General features: G+C 45.2%; 1 protein-coding gene across 1 annotated transcript; it reads left to right on the forward strand.

The window, feature by feature from the left end:
- Positions 1-3477: 3477 nt before the first annotated feature.
- LOC136104096 (ral guanine nucleotide dissociation stimulator-like 1) lies at positions 3478-10431 on the forward strand. Its single transcript, XM_071810584.1, has 11 exons — positions 3478-3511; positions 4892-4926; positions 5362-5577; positions 5807-5910; positions 6061-6196; positions 6526-6612; positions 6818-6850; positions 7850-7936; positions 9350-9493; positions 10012-10126; positions 10313-10431. The coding sequence occupies exons 1-11, from the start codon at positions 3478-3480 to the stop codon at positions 10429-10431; spliced, it is 1110 nt and encodes a 369-aa protein (XP_071666685.1).
- Positions 10432-14396: the final 3965 nt, after the last annotated feature.

A 14396-nucleotide genomic window follows, 5' to 3' on the forward strand; every position in this document is an offset into this window, starting at 1 on the left:
TCCTGGAACTTTTGCAAGGACGTTAAAAGTAAATGTGTTGCTATCTGTGATTCAAAACTGTTTTTCCGTTATTTTCTAACAGGCTCGGAACTTCCCCTTTCGGAACCTGTCTCTTTGGAGATGTTGGAGCAGACCGAAGAGGAGGACACCCAGGCGGAAGAGACATGAGGAAGATGTGGAGTCTCTGCACAGCCTTGAGGAGATCCTGACCAAGCCAACCAAGGAAGAAGTGGAGACTCCAGTGCACATTGAGAAGACTCCAGAGCGCGTTGATGAGAGTCCAGAGATCTTTGAGCAGACAGTAAGGAAGACAAGAGAGGAAGATGCAGAGACTCCAGAGCACATTGACGAGACTACAAGCAAGATAAGAGAAGAAGATGCGAAGACTCCTGAGCGCATCGAGAACACTCTCAGCAAGATAACAGAGGAAGATACAGAAGCTCCAGAGCGCATTGAGAACAGTCTAAGCAAGGCAACAGAGGAAGACACCGAGACTGCAGAGTGCACAGAGGAGACTCCAAGCGAGCCAACTGAAGAAGACGTGGAGACTCCAGAAAGCCTGGAAGAAAATGTGAGGAACCAACCTGGGGAAGATGTGGAGGTTCCACAGAGCGTTCAAGAGGCAAGTCACTGGTGCACAGACAGTTCTATATGACATAGGGCTATTTTAGAGATAAAAGAGGTAAAAACAAACAGAAAAGCAACCCCCCAAAAAAACCCAAACCCCGACTTCCCCAAACCAGGATTTGGTTGCACTGCACTCAGATCCTTTCTAATTGAGTTGTTGCTGTGCTTAAGGCTGTGGTACTCAGTATAGCCCTGAAAGTTTAATTATTCAAGTGTTATATATGAAGAACAAAAAATATGTGGTTGCAGGGGGACCAGTATATCTATTTCTAAAGTCAATTGTTACGTCTATTTTCAGTTCTCTAGTGCTTTGCTCCTCAGCGTGTATCAGCATGTTAATACAGCAGCTGTTAGTGCTGGGGTTCAGGAGATCTGGGCTCTCTGGTTTAATTCTTAGCTCTTTCATTGGCTTGTGCAGTAAGTTGTGCACTCAGCTCCTCTGTGCTTTCAGTTAAAAGGCCAAAAAGCCCCAGGTAACTAAAGGCAGCTAAAAAGTGGCAACTGAATTGAGCGTTGTTGAGGTGTTGTGAGATCCTGGTGCTGGCACGCTGGTGTCTGGAGCCTGTGCTTGTGCAGGGACCATGTTCCTTTCTCTCTGACTTGTTTCTCTTGGCCCTTTTCCTGGCAGAGCACAACTGAGGATGGAGCTGAAGACACACAAGAAGGAGCTGTTGACTGCGACAGCCTGAGAAGAGCGCAGATCCAGCAGACTGACAGCGAAGGAGCAAGATGGCTCGGGGTAAGTAAAGCTGGCATGGTGGCCAAGCCCCCAGCTGATTAAAGTGTCCTCACTTCATTGCAATCAGTGCAGCTGTGGCAGTTTGAGCCAAAGGGTCAGGAGGTGGGTAGAACTTTTGTGTTATGTTGCGATGTTTTTTACATTTTCTTCAGGATCCAAGGCAATAATATAAGAACTTGCTTTGGTGTAGTGTCCAGGTTGGTAGTATAGAGACTTTGAGCGGCATATTTCCCATCTCTGCCTCCTGTTTTTACCAGGAGAAATATTTGAAAGTATTTTTGACCTGTGGTACATTTCCCAGCTGATGGGAAGAGTTTTTAGTGATGCTGCATTTGTAGAGTGATTTGGAGGCTTTTCAGCTGAAAAGCGTTGGCTGGTATTGGATGTGTCTGAGAGAAATGCAGCTCTACCTGCAAATTTCATAGAACCCATGTTGAAAGGAATACAACAGTTTTTGTTCATTTTGAGTGAGTTGGGCTTTATTACCAATTCCTTTAAGTACTGAGAAGCTTGAAATCTTGCTTAGTAGCTTCTTCTCGAGGTACCAGTAGGTGAAGGAACTTAGATCTTTCATGCTACAAGAAGTCTAATAAACCTTTCTTCAACTTCTTGATGCTAAGAAAGCATCCGGGCTTTTTGAATGGTTGGCCCTGTTCTGAGAGAATGGTCAGTTTCAAAGCCAACCATGAGATTACAGCCTAAGCACTGGCAACACTTGCCTGTTTAAATAAAAAATGTCTTTATTGTCCTCCAGTATTTGATACAGCATTTGGTGTTTGGAGAGCCCAAACGGACAACATTGTTTAGTAACTAGAGATGGACTATTCCTGTGAAAAGGTGGAATGGAATCTGCGTTTCATTGTGCAGGCTGTGTCGGGGCTCTGGCTTCTGTCTGAGTTTTGTGCTTTGTCTTTGTTTCCACTTTGTAGGCTGAAGGGGACCAGTTACCTGCAGAACACACTGTCAGCCCGGACGAGACGTGCAAAAGCAGGGCCCTGAAAGCTGGAACTTTGGAAAAGCTGGTGGAGACGCTTCCGACGGCCTTTGCTGATAATGACTTCACATACATCAACATCTTCTTCTCCACGTACAGGGCCTTTGCTTCCACCAGCACAGTCCTGGAACTGCTCCTGGACAGGTGAGAGCCGGGACAGAATGGAAACTGAGCCGTCATTTATTATACACGACAGGGGGATGTTGACAGAAAAGAATCCTGCAAAGTTCAGGATTTCAGCATAAACACACCATGTGTGAATGCACGCTGCCCACATCCCAAATCTCATTAAAGCTTAAGCGCCAGGTGGGGAAAGCATGCGTGGTCTGACCGCTAAGGAGCCAAACTGGGACCGACACAAGAAAACCAATACAACTTGTCCCTTAATAAAAGACCAGTGCACGGGGGATATGTGCAAACCCTTCATCTCTGCCACAGCTCCCCAGCCACGGTGGAATTGTCCAGCATGAAGCCCTTGTCTTCATGCCAATCGTATATGAATATGCCAATATCTATATGTTTATGCCAATTGTATATGGATTACGCGCTTTGGGTTGCTCAGTAGAGGTTCCTCTAAACAGCCATCTCATTTTTTCAGATACGGAAACCTGGAGATCTCGGGCTCTGAAGAACATGGAAACCAGAATTCCCCCGGATCCAGCACAGTGCTCAGGACGTAAGTTTGGTTTTGCAGCGCCCAGCGAGCCCCAGTCAGGGTTCGGTGCTGGAGCGGGAAGTGGGCAGCAGAACTGTTGTTTCCTGTGACAATTCACAGCCCTGTTTGCTTCAAGGGGCTTGTGTAAAGGCCGGGTATCAGCTGTCTCATAACATCCAATAATACAACGCAGAGAAAATCTTTAATGATTTTGAATGACTGCGCTGGTTTATCAAGGTGTAATTGAAGAAGCAGCCTTTAGTTTCCTATGAAGTATTAATAACATTTCTTGCATAAAAAGAACAAATTAAATTCTGTGCTCACAGAAGTGTCCGTACTGCCTTCACGTGGGGGATGAATGTCTCAGTGTTCCTGTTGTTATATTAGGTACAGATCCATGCGATTGCATCAATACCTGCTGCATACAACCCATGTGTTCTCTCTGAATTTGCTCACAGTGCGATGGCATCGATTTTACAAACCTGGCTTGACCAGTGTGCCGACGATTTCCGAGAGCCACCCGACTACGTGTGTCTGCAGAAGGTGCTGAGTTATCTGAAGAAGAACATGCCTGGCTCTGACCTGGAGAAGAAGGCGCAGAACCTCCTGGAGGAGTTCCGGAAAGAAGAACGGGAGAATGATGGTAAAGTACCTTTCTCTGCTGTCTGTGTGTTCTCCCAGCGTGAAGGCTGACATGTCCCCTTATCCAGGGCACAAAGCTTACTGTGCCGTGAGCCGAAAATTCGTAAGGGCTCACGTGGTATGTGAATGAAAACTGGAATCAACTTCCAGCCTTAGTAGGGGGACTAAGTTCTTCTGCATGCATTATTCTCACATTGGCTGCGTGTTTTTCAGTCCCCGTTGGCTCTGGAGCACATAACGGTAGGACTGGTGTGCTGAAAAGGCCCAGGTTTAGACTTAGTGCTGCGGCAGCCAAGGCTGCTGATCAATTCTGCACATCCCGTGAGAGGGGCGGACTTGCCGGGAGGGGCGTCCAGAACAGGGGACCCAAAGTGACCGGCTCGGTAGGTTTTCCACGTTGTGCAGCATCTGGAACTGGGAGATCACCAGGGTCTCGCTGTCCTCGTCCATGGCCGGCATCTGAAGAGGAGCCTGCCTGCCATCCTAGGCGTGGTTCCAGGCCCTGCAGCCCTGAATCCAGCTCTGGTTTACTGCCGAGTCCAGCCCAGGGCATCTGGGGGCCTGTCCTGCAGCTGCTGGAGCCACGATTGGTTTTGTATATTTTGCATTACTTTCTCTCCTCATCAGTAGTACTAGCAAAGCATGTTTTAACTTTCCAACTGGTCTCGCTCCCTTCTCCTCCTCTTCCCTTGAAACGTGGACATAAGAGCATATTCAGTATAATATTTTGGGGGTATAATTGCAGTCTTGTCTCTTTGCAGTTCAGCTGTTTTTCAGACTATAGAATGCATAAATGCTGACAAGTAGATTATCAAAGTTCTGCAGTGTTAATAAGGAGTTGTTGGGGGGGGGTTGGTAGGTTTTTTCTTCCCAAAGAATGGTTAGTGAATGGGTTAAGGCGCTTCTCAGGTAAGAGACCCTGAACAGCTCAGTTCTCCCTGTTTCTTTTTCTTCTACCTTCTCTTTGCCCATTTAATCTTCGGGTCCTTCTCTTTCTCCCTAAAATATGCAGCACAGTGAGGCCGTTACCCCAGGCAGGTCCCTTTGCATGTTCTGCTCTTCTATGTAGTGATTTTCCAAATATCTGCTTTGATTACTTGTTTTCTGTATAAATTCACTGACTCGTGTTTTCCCCGCTGGCCAGACGCGTTCCACAGCCTTTCTCCCTGCAACCCGGATGAGGAAGAGGAACTGGAGATCAGCGGCCCAGAAGAATTCTCATTGTTCCAAGAAGACCTGGTGGCAGAACAGCTGACATACATGGACGCGGTATGTAGATCATACGTATTACTTGAAATGCTTGGGGAAGTAGTTTTGGGCTGACCCCTCAGAAATAGCGTATTTTGACTGTATCTTAGGCTATCTCACCTGAAGATGTATAAGTACTTTATAACTGTAGTGCTCCAATTTGGCTTATTTGTATCAGTCTCTTTCAAAAGTATCATCATATGGAAATCTTTCCCCTCGGTAATGTAAGTTATAGAAAGGTGTCTTTTATTTTTCCAGGACAGTTTATCTGACAGTTCTTTTAGGGTGTCAGGCCTAAAGAGTTATACCAAAGTGTATATTTTAAACTGGAGAGAAAACCAGTATTTCCCTTTTAATACCATATTAGATTCAGATGCAGTTTGTACTGTAACCATGCATTTCTTGCTGTGGGCAGTAGCGATCCAGGCTGAGTTGGACACCTCTGTTTCCCTCTAGACACTCTTCCAGAACGTTGTGCCCCACCACTGCCTGGGCTGCATCTGGTCCCGAAGGGACAAGAAGGAGAACAAACAGCTGGCACAGAGCATCAGAGCCACCATCTCGCAGTTCAACGCCGTCACCAACTGCGTGCTCAGCACCATCCTGGAGAGCAAAGAACTAAAGACACAGCAGCGAGCGAAGATCTTGGAGAAGTGGATCCGTATCGCACGTGTAAAGCGTTTATTCACGACTGTTTAACGTTCCTTGTGCGGGTGCCGTGGAGCTGGGAGGGGACAGGGGGGTTGTTGGTCAGTGATATTTTTGATGCTCAGTATTTGTAGAGCTGCCCGCTTAGCAGGGAGAATGTGCAGCAAGCAGGACACGGGGCAGACAGAAGAGCTCTGACTATTGGTGATGCTGACGTTTAACGCTCCTGTGTTTCTGACCGCTCCTTTCACAGCAATGTAGGGTCCTGAACAACTTTTCATCTCTGAAGGCCATCGTTTCCGCCTTGCAGTCCACCTCGGTTTATCGCCTGAAGAAGACCTGGGCCTGCGTTCCAAAGTAAGGCTGTGCAGTGTGTCACTGGATGTGTTTTGGTGCTTTTATCTTTTCTGTGCCCAACTGTTAACAATTCTTGAGAAATATATTGTACCCTGATCTGATTCAGAGTGCTTACAAACAACTTAAATGATTTAATCTTTTCCTGTACAGGGACACAATGCTGATCTTTGAAGACCTTTGCGAAATCTTCTCCGACTCTGACAACTTTGCGACGAGCAGGGAGCTGCTGATGAAGGTGGGAATTAGCTTGAGTTGCCAGGTTGTGATCTCACCCAAAGCCGAGTCAGCCCTGTTCCTAACCAATGAGCTCCCGTATGTGGTGCTTTGGGGAAGACGGGTCTGTAAATCCCGGCTTTTCTGCTGGGGCGAGAGGTGCCGCACAGCGAGATTTGACACAGAGGAGTTACGAATGAGCACTTTGGCTTATATACCGCTCTGTGCAGACATGAACCGCTGGCTGAGATACCAAGGATGATGTCATGAAAGCGTCATTTACAAGAGCGCTGTTTGGTGAAGCAGACGAGTTGTATTTTGTTTGCTTCCACAGGAGTATTCTGCTTAGTATTATTATTACCTCTCAGTCAGTTAATCCACCATTGCTCTGACCGTTTGCAGGGAGTCACACAAGGCACGGTACCTTACCTGGGTACCTTCCTAACAGACCTCGTCATGCTGGACACAGCCCTTCAGGACTATCTTGAGGTAATTTGGGGCAATATATTTAACAAATAGACTTAGGTACACGAGCGCTGTGGTTTATCCTAGAGCTGGAAATGGGTTTTTGTAGTAGCCTTTGGTCAGGGCAGGTGTGGCCTGTCCCTTGGTGTTGCTGCTTCATCCTGTTTGTGATTAAGTCCAGCTGAGCCTGTGCTCTTCTCCTCTGATCCGTTCTCTGTCCTTCCAACAGGGCGGCCTGATCAATTTTGAGAAGCGGCGAAGGGTAAGTGGAACGGTGACTGTTCTGTGATCGTTAGTGCCTGACGCTCTCTGCTAGAGCGTTCTCTTGGGGAGGCCTGTTGTCTTTGCTCGGGCGTATCCAACAGGCGCTCACGTTACTCAGAGGGTGAGGAAGGAACAGTCCCCGGCACGCTGTGAACCTCTGCCGGGCTGTGAGGGGCAGCGCGGGAAGAGAAATTCCTTTTAGATGCGGGCAGCAGGGGAAGAGGAGCTGCAGGGCACTCGCTGCCACGGGATTTACGTCTGGGGCACGTTCCCCCCGTTTGGTGTTCACGGGGACACGTTACACGAGCGCGTTCTGTGTGCCGGGAGCGAATCAGACCTGCTGGCGTGAGACCTTTGCTGGCCACAAGATACAGTCTGTGACCATCTTCCTTGTGCTGCAGTAAATAGTTGTGGGTAAAAGGTGCAGAGAGCGGAGCAGGTACCTGGGACCGAGAAATCAAGGCTGAGCGTTGCCTTCCAGCCTGAGCCTTGTTGGTCATGGATCAGTAGGAGCGAAGGTGCCAGGGTTTCCTCTGTCCGAGGGCAGTCGCGCCAGATCTCGGACAGAATTATTTTGGGCAAGTGTGTGTGCAAGCGGAGTGAGGGAAGAGCAGCGCGTTCCAGTCACACGTTGGGGGCAGCGTTTTGTGTTCCCCTGGGCCAAGTGTGAGTGCACAGAGCCGGGGAGGATCAGGCTCTGCTGTCATCACAGGCACCTCTCGTTCTTTCCCTTGCTTAGTGCCTGAGAACCACCTACGTACAGAGCGGGATTCCTCTCTCGGCGCCGCTCTGGCCACGCAGGGGTGACGGGAAGGGTGAGCTGCAGAGTTGCAGCGTTTGAAACAGTGGTTCTCGAAACAGTCACTTTTTCAACTGAAACCGACCCGCGGGTCCAACTCAGTTTGTCCTGGATCTGTTGCTGCGTGTGTTTAGTGTATTAACGAGACTGGCTTTGTTTTTCTAATTAGAATTCCTAATTTATTATTTGTTTTCTTAGGAGTTTGAAGTAATCGCACAAATTAAGCTGTTGCAGTCCTCATGTAACAGCTATTGCATGGCAGCAGATGAGAAATTCGTGCAGTGGTTTAGGAGGCAGCGTCATTTAAGTGATGAGGAGAGGTAGGGTCTCAGCCCAGCTGGCGAAGCAGCTTTTCTTCCCCCGCAGGCAGGTTCAGGTTCTCTCAGCCTTGAGCTCTGCGCTGCCAGGAGCTGCTCCCGGAGAGTGGAAATACACACGCACAGAGCTGCGCTCCTCCTTGTGGGGATGAACCCTCTGGGACGTGGGAATGACCCAGGGCTTCTCAAATATGGCCACTTTGAGATATTTCACTAATGGTATTGCCTGTTCTGCAGTTTCCGTCTGTCACGTGAAATCGAAGGAGCAGCTGACAAGAGCACCGCATCGGGCAGAGCTCAGAAGAGCGTGGTGAAGAGATTCAGCCTGTGAGTACAACGGGGAGGGGGTTTGGTGTGTGAATATGAACTGCAATAAATCGAACACCAGCTGACAAACCTGGCTGGGGATCCAGAGCACTGCAGTGCTGTGAGGAGACACCGTCAGCTAAAAATATGTATTTCTGTTGTCTCTTTCTATTGGTGTAATTAGCCATGAGGGTTATCGTCTAAAGACTTCAGAAATAACCCTAAGCTGTCAGACAAAGGAACAATTTTAGTGCGGGATTATAAATTCAATTCAAATTTGCAGCAGCAAAACAGAGCAAATAAGGATAGAGTCTAATTTGCTATACACACACAAGCAATAGGCCACTCAAGATAGGAAAACACAACAGCAGGTCAGATTGTTGAAGCAAGTGACAGCTTTGCTCAGCCCAGCTCTGTTGTGCTTTCTTTTCCCCCCTAGGCCGTTCCTGGGCTTGGGGGTGAGCGCCCACAGCACCCCCGTCAACGCGCAGCCCAAACCTGCTCCAGGTGGGAGCTCTGGGGACAGCACCGTCACCATCGTCCCTCCCACCGCCACTGCTGAGGAGCCTCAGCACAAGGTAGGGCCCGGGCCCTGTGTTCAGCACAAACAGCCTGTGCGAGGCTGCTGACGCTGCCGGCGGCCCCAGGCGCTTGCCCAAGCCTGTGGGTCTTGACTGGAGCGTTGCTGGCAGTGGAATGGAGGGACCTGAGCTCTGGGAAAGGCGATTTTGGGGGGAGGGCTCATGTGCATCAGCCCAGCCTAATTCTGGGGCAGGCAGAGCAGCTGAGCGAGTGAGAAGCAGGTGAGGTCAGAGCTCGCCAGCCCTGTGCTTTGACCTGCCAGGAACTGCCCAGACCAAGCCTTGTCTGGGCTGGGTTCCGTTCCCAGGGAGCTTTGTCCTCCAGACTCTGCTCTCTTGACCTAAACTGCCTTAACTGGGTTGCCTAAGCCCTCGTTAAGGCTGTTGTGCTGAAGAGTGTCATCTTTAGCTTTTGGATCTTTGAAATTAAATGGTAATGAATGTGTTTGATCTCATCTCCCCCCTTGCTGCCATCTGGTGACAAGTGCTCCAAGAAGTGCCCCGGCTCCGTGACTCCCATTCCATCAAAAGAAGTGCCGCCAGTCCTGCCCCTCTACAACCAGCAGAGCGGAGACAGCTGCATCATCCGCACCAGCGTAGAAGAGGACAGAAGCGGCAACATCTACAGGAGCATCCTGGTGAGTGGTGGGAACAGCAAAGCGCTGTGACTGTGGGTGGTGTTTTCACCCCAGGTGACTTGAATGGTGCTTTTAGTTTTGGAAACACCTATTCCCTGATCAAACCTCCTTGACAGGGGACATGACAGATGTTACAAATCAAAACATGTGGAGCAGGGGATGAATGAGAGGTTTGCAAAGAGCATCTCTCAAGGTTTCTGGCCTTGAAATTGAAGCTTGTATTTGATCAACAAAGCCAAGGGAAGCACTCTGAGCAAGTGCCGGCTTTGCTGCCCCTGCTCTTCTGCCAGCGCCGGCTGTTGTGTGTCCAGCTCAGCACTGGGGTGTGTGAGCTGTGACACAAGGTGCCCCTTCCCCAGCAAACCCAGCTCCAAGGCCCAGAATTTTTGCTGTAATTTTTCAGTTCTTCGAAATCGTTCCAGGACCAAGCAGTCTGCAGAAGGACAGGCCTTTGCTAATTATTAAATCATTATAGAGTGAATAAAGCAGAAGCCCTCATTGCAACCCTCTCTTTGCAGCTGAGTAACCAAGAGAAGGCTCCTGCTGTCATCCAGCGAGCCATGGAGAAGCACAACCTGCAGTCTGGCTCGGCTGAGGATTACGAGCTGGTCCAGATCATCTCCGCGGACAAAGGTGGGGAAGCAGAACTCTGCTGCTGCTGCTGCTGCTTGAAGAGCTCTGCTGCATTTTGCCGGCAAGAGTAACACGCGAAGCGACGTCAGAAACGCCATCGCCACGTTGTCCCAGCTGCCGGTGAGAACAAACCCCTAACGCTGAGTGGGGCGCCCATTAACGCTCGCTCTGCTCCCTCTCTTGCAGAGCTGGCCATCCCACCCAAGGCGAACGTGTTCTACGCCATGAACACCCAGGCCAACTTCGACTTCGTCCTGAGAAGAAAAGCTGCAGCACAGGAGGAGCCCGCACTTCATGGATTGTAATGGCTGAGCTCTGTATAAGATTTACTGTGTATATTATGAGTATGTAAACTTTTTTCCCCCCAGGTTTAGTCTGGAGTTGATATATTTTAATATGTGACCTGTAGATAATGTTTGAGCTTTGTATAATATTTAATCTTTATATAACAAGTATATTAACTTTTTTCCAGTTTCTGTCTGCAGTTAATGTATTTTAAGACTTGATGTTTTTATCATATTTAATCTTTCCATACTTCTATAGGAACATTCAATATTATATAATCTTTTTTCCACTGATTTCTGCTTGGAGTTACTATATTTAAATAGCTTAGCTTTATAGAATATTTTAGCTTTGTATAATATTTAATATTCATAGAGTAAGTACGTAAACTTTTTTCCACTAATTTCTCCTTGGAGTTAATATATTTAAATGTTTTAGCTGTATATAATATTTGAGCGATAATTAATATTTTTATTTAATGTACTAATATTTACTAGTATTCTAAAATTATATTTAATGTACAAATATTTATTTTTTTAAATATACTAATATTTAATATTTATTTAAAATTTTATTTAATGTACTAATATTTGCTATTTATTTAATATGTGCATTTAATGTACTAATATTTAATATGTATTTAATATGTACATAGACCTTCCCCAATAATTATTTTCTGGAGTTGATATATTTTATTATTAAATCTTTATATAATATTTGATCTTTGTGTAATATTTAATATTTATATGATAAGTATATCAACTTTTTTCAACCCATTTTTGTCTGGAGTTAATGTATTTTAATGTTTCTTCTGTATATAGTGTTTGAGCTTTATTTCACATATATATATATGCATATAAAATAAATAGATAAACTTTTTTCCACCCTTTTTTCTGCAGTTAATAGATACTAATAATTGAGCTTTATATAACACATAATCTTTATTTAATATTTATATAATAAATACTTGAACTTTTTTCCACCAATTCTTGTCTGGCATTAAAATATTTTAATATTTGATCCCTCTGTCATATTTAATCTTTACATAGATGTAACATCTCTATAATAAATACGTAACTTTTTTCCACTAATTCTTCTCTTGAGTTAATATATATTAAGATTAGAGCTTTTATATACTACATAACCTTTATCTAATACATAATCTTTATTTGTATAATAAATATATGAACTTTTTTTCACACCAGTTCTTGTCTGGCGTTAAGTATTTTAATATTTGAACCTTATGTAGTATTTAGTCTTTATATAGATGTAACGTTTCTATAATAAATACGTAACTTTTTTCCACTAATTCTTCTTTTGAGTTAATGTATATTAAGATTTGAGCTTTTATATCATACATAATCTTTATTTAATAGATAATCTTTATTTACATAATAAATATGTGAACTTTTTTTCCCCACCAATTCTTGTCTGGCGTTAAAATATTTTAATATTTGATCCTTATATAGTATTTAGTCTTTATATAGATGTAACATTTCTATAATAAATACGTAACTTTTTTCCACTAATTTTTGTCTGGAGTTAATATAGTTTAATATTTGATCTTTATATCGTATTTAATCTTTATATATTATTTACTGTTTCTATAAAAGTATGTAAACATTTTTCCAGTAGTTTTTGATCTGGAGTTACTAGGATTAATATTTAAGCTTTATATAATACATAATCTTTATTTAATATTTATATAATAAATACTTGATCTTTATTCCACCAATTCTTGTCTGGAGTTAGTGTATTTTAATGTTTGATCTCTAGATAAGATTTGATCTTTATATGATATTTAATCTTTATATAATATTGAATGTTTCTATAATAAATAGATTATTTTTTGACAACTAATTTGTGTCTGGAGTTAATATATTTTAATGTTTGATTTTGTATTCTATTTAATCTTTATTTAATATTTAATACTTACATAATAAATATGCAAACATTTTCCCACCAATTCTTGTCTGGAGTTAGTGTATTTTAATGTTTGATCTTTATATAATGTTTGAGCTTTGTATAATATTTAATGTTTCTATAATAAATAGATGAACTTTTTAACACTAATTTGTGTCTGGAGCTAATGTATTTAAATATTTGACCTTTATGTAACATTCAATCTCTATAGAACCTTTAATGTTTCTATAATAAATATGTCAACTTTTCCCGCTCATCAGTGTCTCGTTCATCTCTTTTCCTCTCTGAGACTGCACCGTGGTCTGAGAGTTTCCACCTTTTCCCCACTGTCTCCATCACGGCATTTTCTGCTCCTGGCAAAAAGACGACCCCGAATTTAAGCCGCCTCTTGCGTTCTGGTTGTACTTAAACTACCCAGGGAGACAGCACACTGTTGTCAGGTTGTCAGGTTCTGGTGACAGCCTTAGAACCGGTGATGCGCACCAACCCTGCCTGTGACCTTGGTGTGAGCAGCTCCACTTGCTCCTCACCCTGGGGAAACTGCTCCTGGCTCCGGGTCTGTCACCCTCACTGCGGGGTCTGCACCAGCCGGGGCTCCGGGGGCTTCGCTCTCGTGCTCCACAGCAGAGGACAAACCCCACACTCACAGGAGAACACAATAACTCATGGAGCAGCCGAGCTTCACAGGAAAGGGGAAAAATAGCAGAAAAAAAGCAGAACAGCGGAGAAGGGTTTGCACTGGCTCCTGCCTTTCCAAAACACAGTCAGTGCTGAGCAGGGAAAGCCCGGACAACACCAGCCCAGGAGCTGAAAGCACAAGTGCGGTCACCTGCTGAAGTGAAGGGTGTTTGGGGTTGCACTGGGAAGCAGTTTTAGTCCTTCTGGGTGAGCAGCCTGGGTGGTGCTCACCGCATTGGGAAGAAGAAACCCAAAAGAACAAAACAAGTAGAATTCTTGATAGATATGGGGGCAACACTAATTAAAACCTGAAAAGAAGAAACTCCAACCCCATGATGGGAGGGGCCTTTTCTTGTTTTGTTAACTACAGAAACAGCTGTTGGGAGGGCAGAGAAAGGATGGACACGCGTCTCTCGAGTTAGAGGAGCCCTGATGGAAGAAAGAACCTGGAAAGCAACTCAGGAACCAGGGGAACTGAAATTGAAATTGACACGGGAGTGGTGATGTAACTACTATTTGTGTTATTGATTTGAATGCCCAGTATAAATGAAAATGAGAATGGCTTAATAGTTAAATGTGTTGAACCGAGTTGTATATGGAATTCTCATTTTATATTTGATGTTTAGGTTGTAAATGGACTGTGGTATAAGCATATCCACAAAGGGAACTTCCCGACAGGATTGTGTAAGAAATGTCTAAGAACAGAAGATAAGGAAACCAGGGCTCGGTTGAGGATTCCGGTCGCCACTGGAAGAACAGAAAAAGAATAGCGGAGAATGGTGGGAGGTATTTACTGAAGGGGTGAATGGGAATTTAGAGCCCACCAGTGATGAGGAGAACAGAGTGCAGAAAGAGAAACCACAACCCGTGTTGCTCCTGTTGTTCCTGGGAAGTGAAGGCCAAGAGTTGGGAAACGATAAAAAGTCGCCACGCTAACGGCAAAAATAGGAAAGGTGGGGACGTGGCCCTTGCTGCCGAGAAGATGACGAACTCGGCTGCGGCTGCAGCCTGGTCGGCCAGAGAGGCAGGGGGTGCAGAACCCTGGACCTGATCCTCTTGCTAGCAGTGGTGACTTATTGTTCCCAACTTAGCCTGGCCAATCCCTGTACCAAGTGCTACGAGCGTGTGAGAATAGGGAGACTAACCCAATATGTTCTACATTATCACGCTCATACTAATTCTGGATGTTATGATAGAACAAAATTGGAGAAGTCTGAAATCCAAGGGCAGGAATTATGGGTAGCAACTAAGCTAGGGAAAGGTGGACTGGCTGTAGGCTGTGTCTCCTGCCCTAGGGGAGAACAGAATACCCGTTTTACACAAGCTGGTGAGTGGGGCTATTCAGACGGAGGGGCAGTGCAAGATCAGTAGAAGGAGGAGTTAGTTA

The sequence above is a fragment of the Patagioenas fasciata genome, chromosome 6 (genome assembly GCF_037038585.1).
Source record: "Patagioenas fasciata isolate bPatFas1 chromosome 6, bPatFas1.hap1, whole genome shotgun sequence".
Taxonomy (NCBI): Eukaryota; Metazoa; Chordata; class Aves; order Columbiformes; family Columbidae; genus Patagioenas; species Patagioenas fasciata.

Excerpts from the sequence above, each read along its gene's own strand:
- LOC136104096 (XM_071810584.1), top strand. The coding sequence starts at position 3,478 with ATGGCATCGATTTTACAAACCTGGCTTGACCAGT. Across the intron at positions 5,578-5,806 it reads AGTGGATCCGTATCGCACGT|CAATGTAGGGTCCTGAACAA; the intron begins GTAAAGCGTTTA and ends CTCCTTTCACAG. Across the intron at positions 7,937-9,349 it reads ATGAGAAATTCGTGCAGTGG|AAGTGCCCCGGCTCCGTGAC; the intron begins TTTAGGAGGCAG and ends AAGTGCTCCAAG.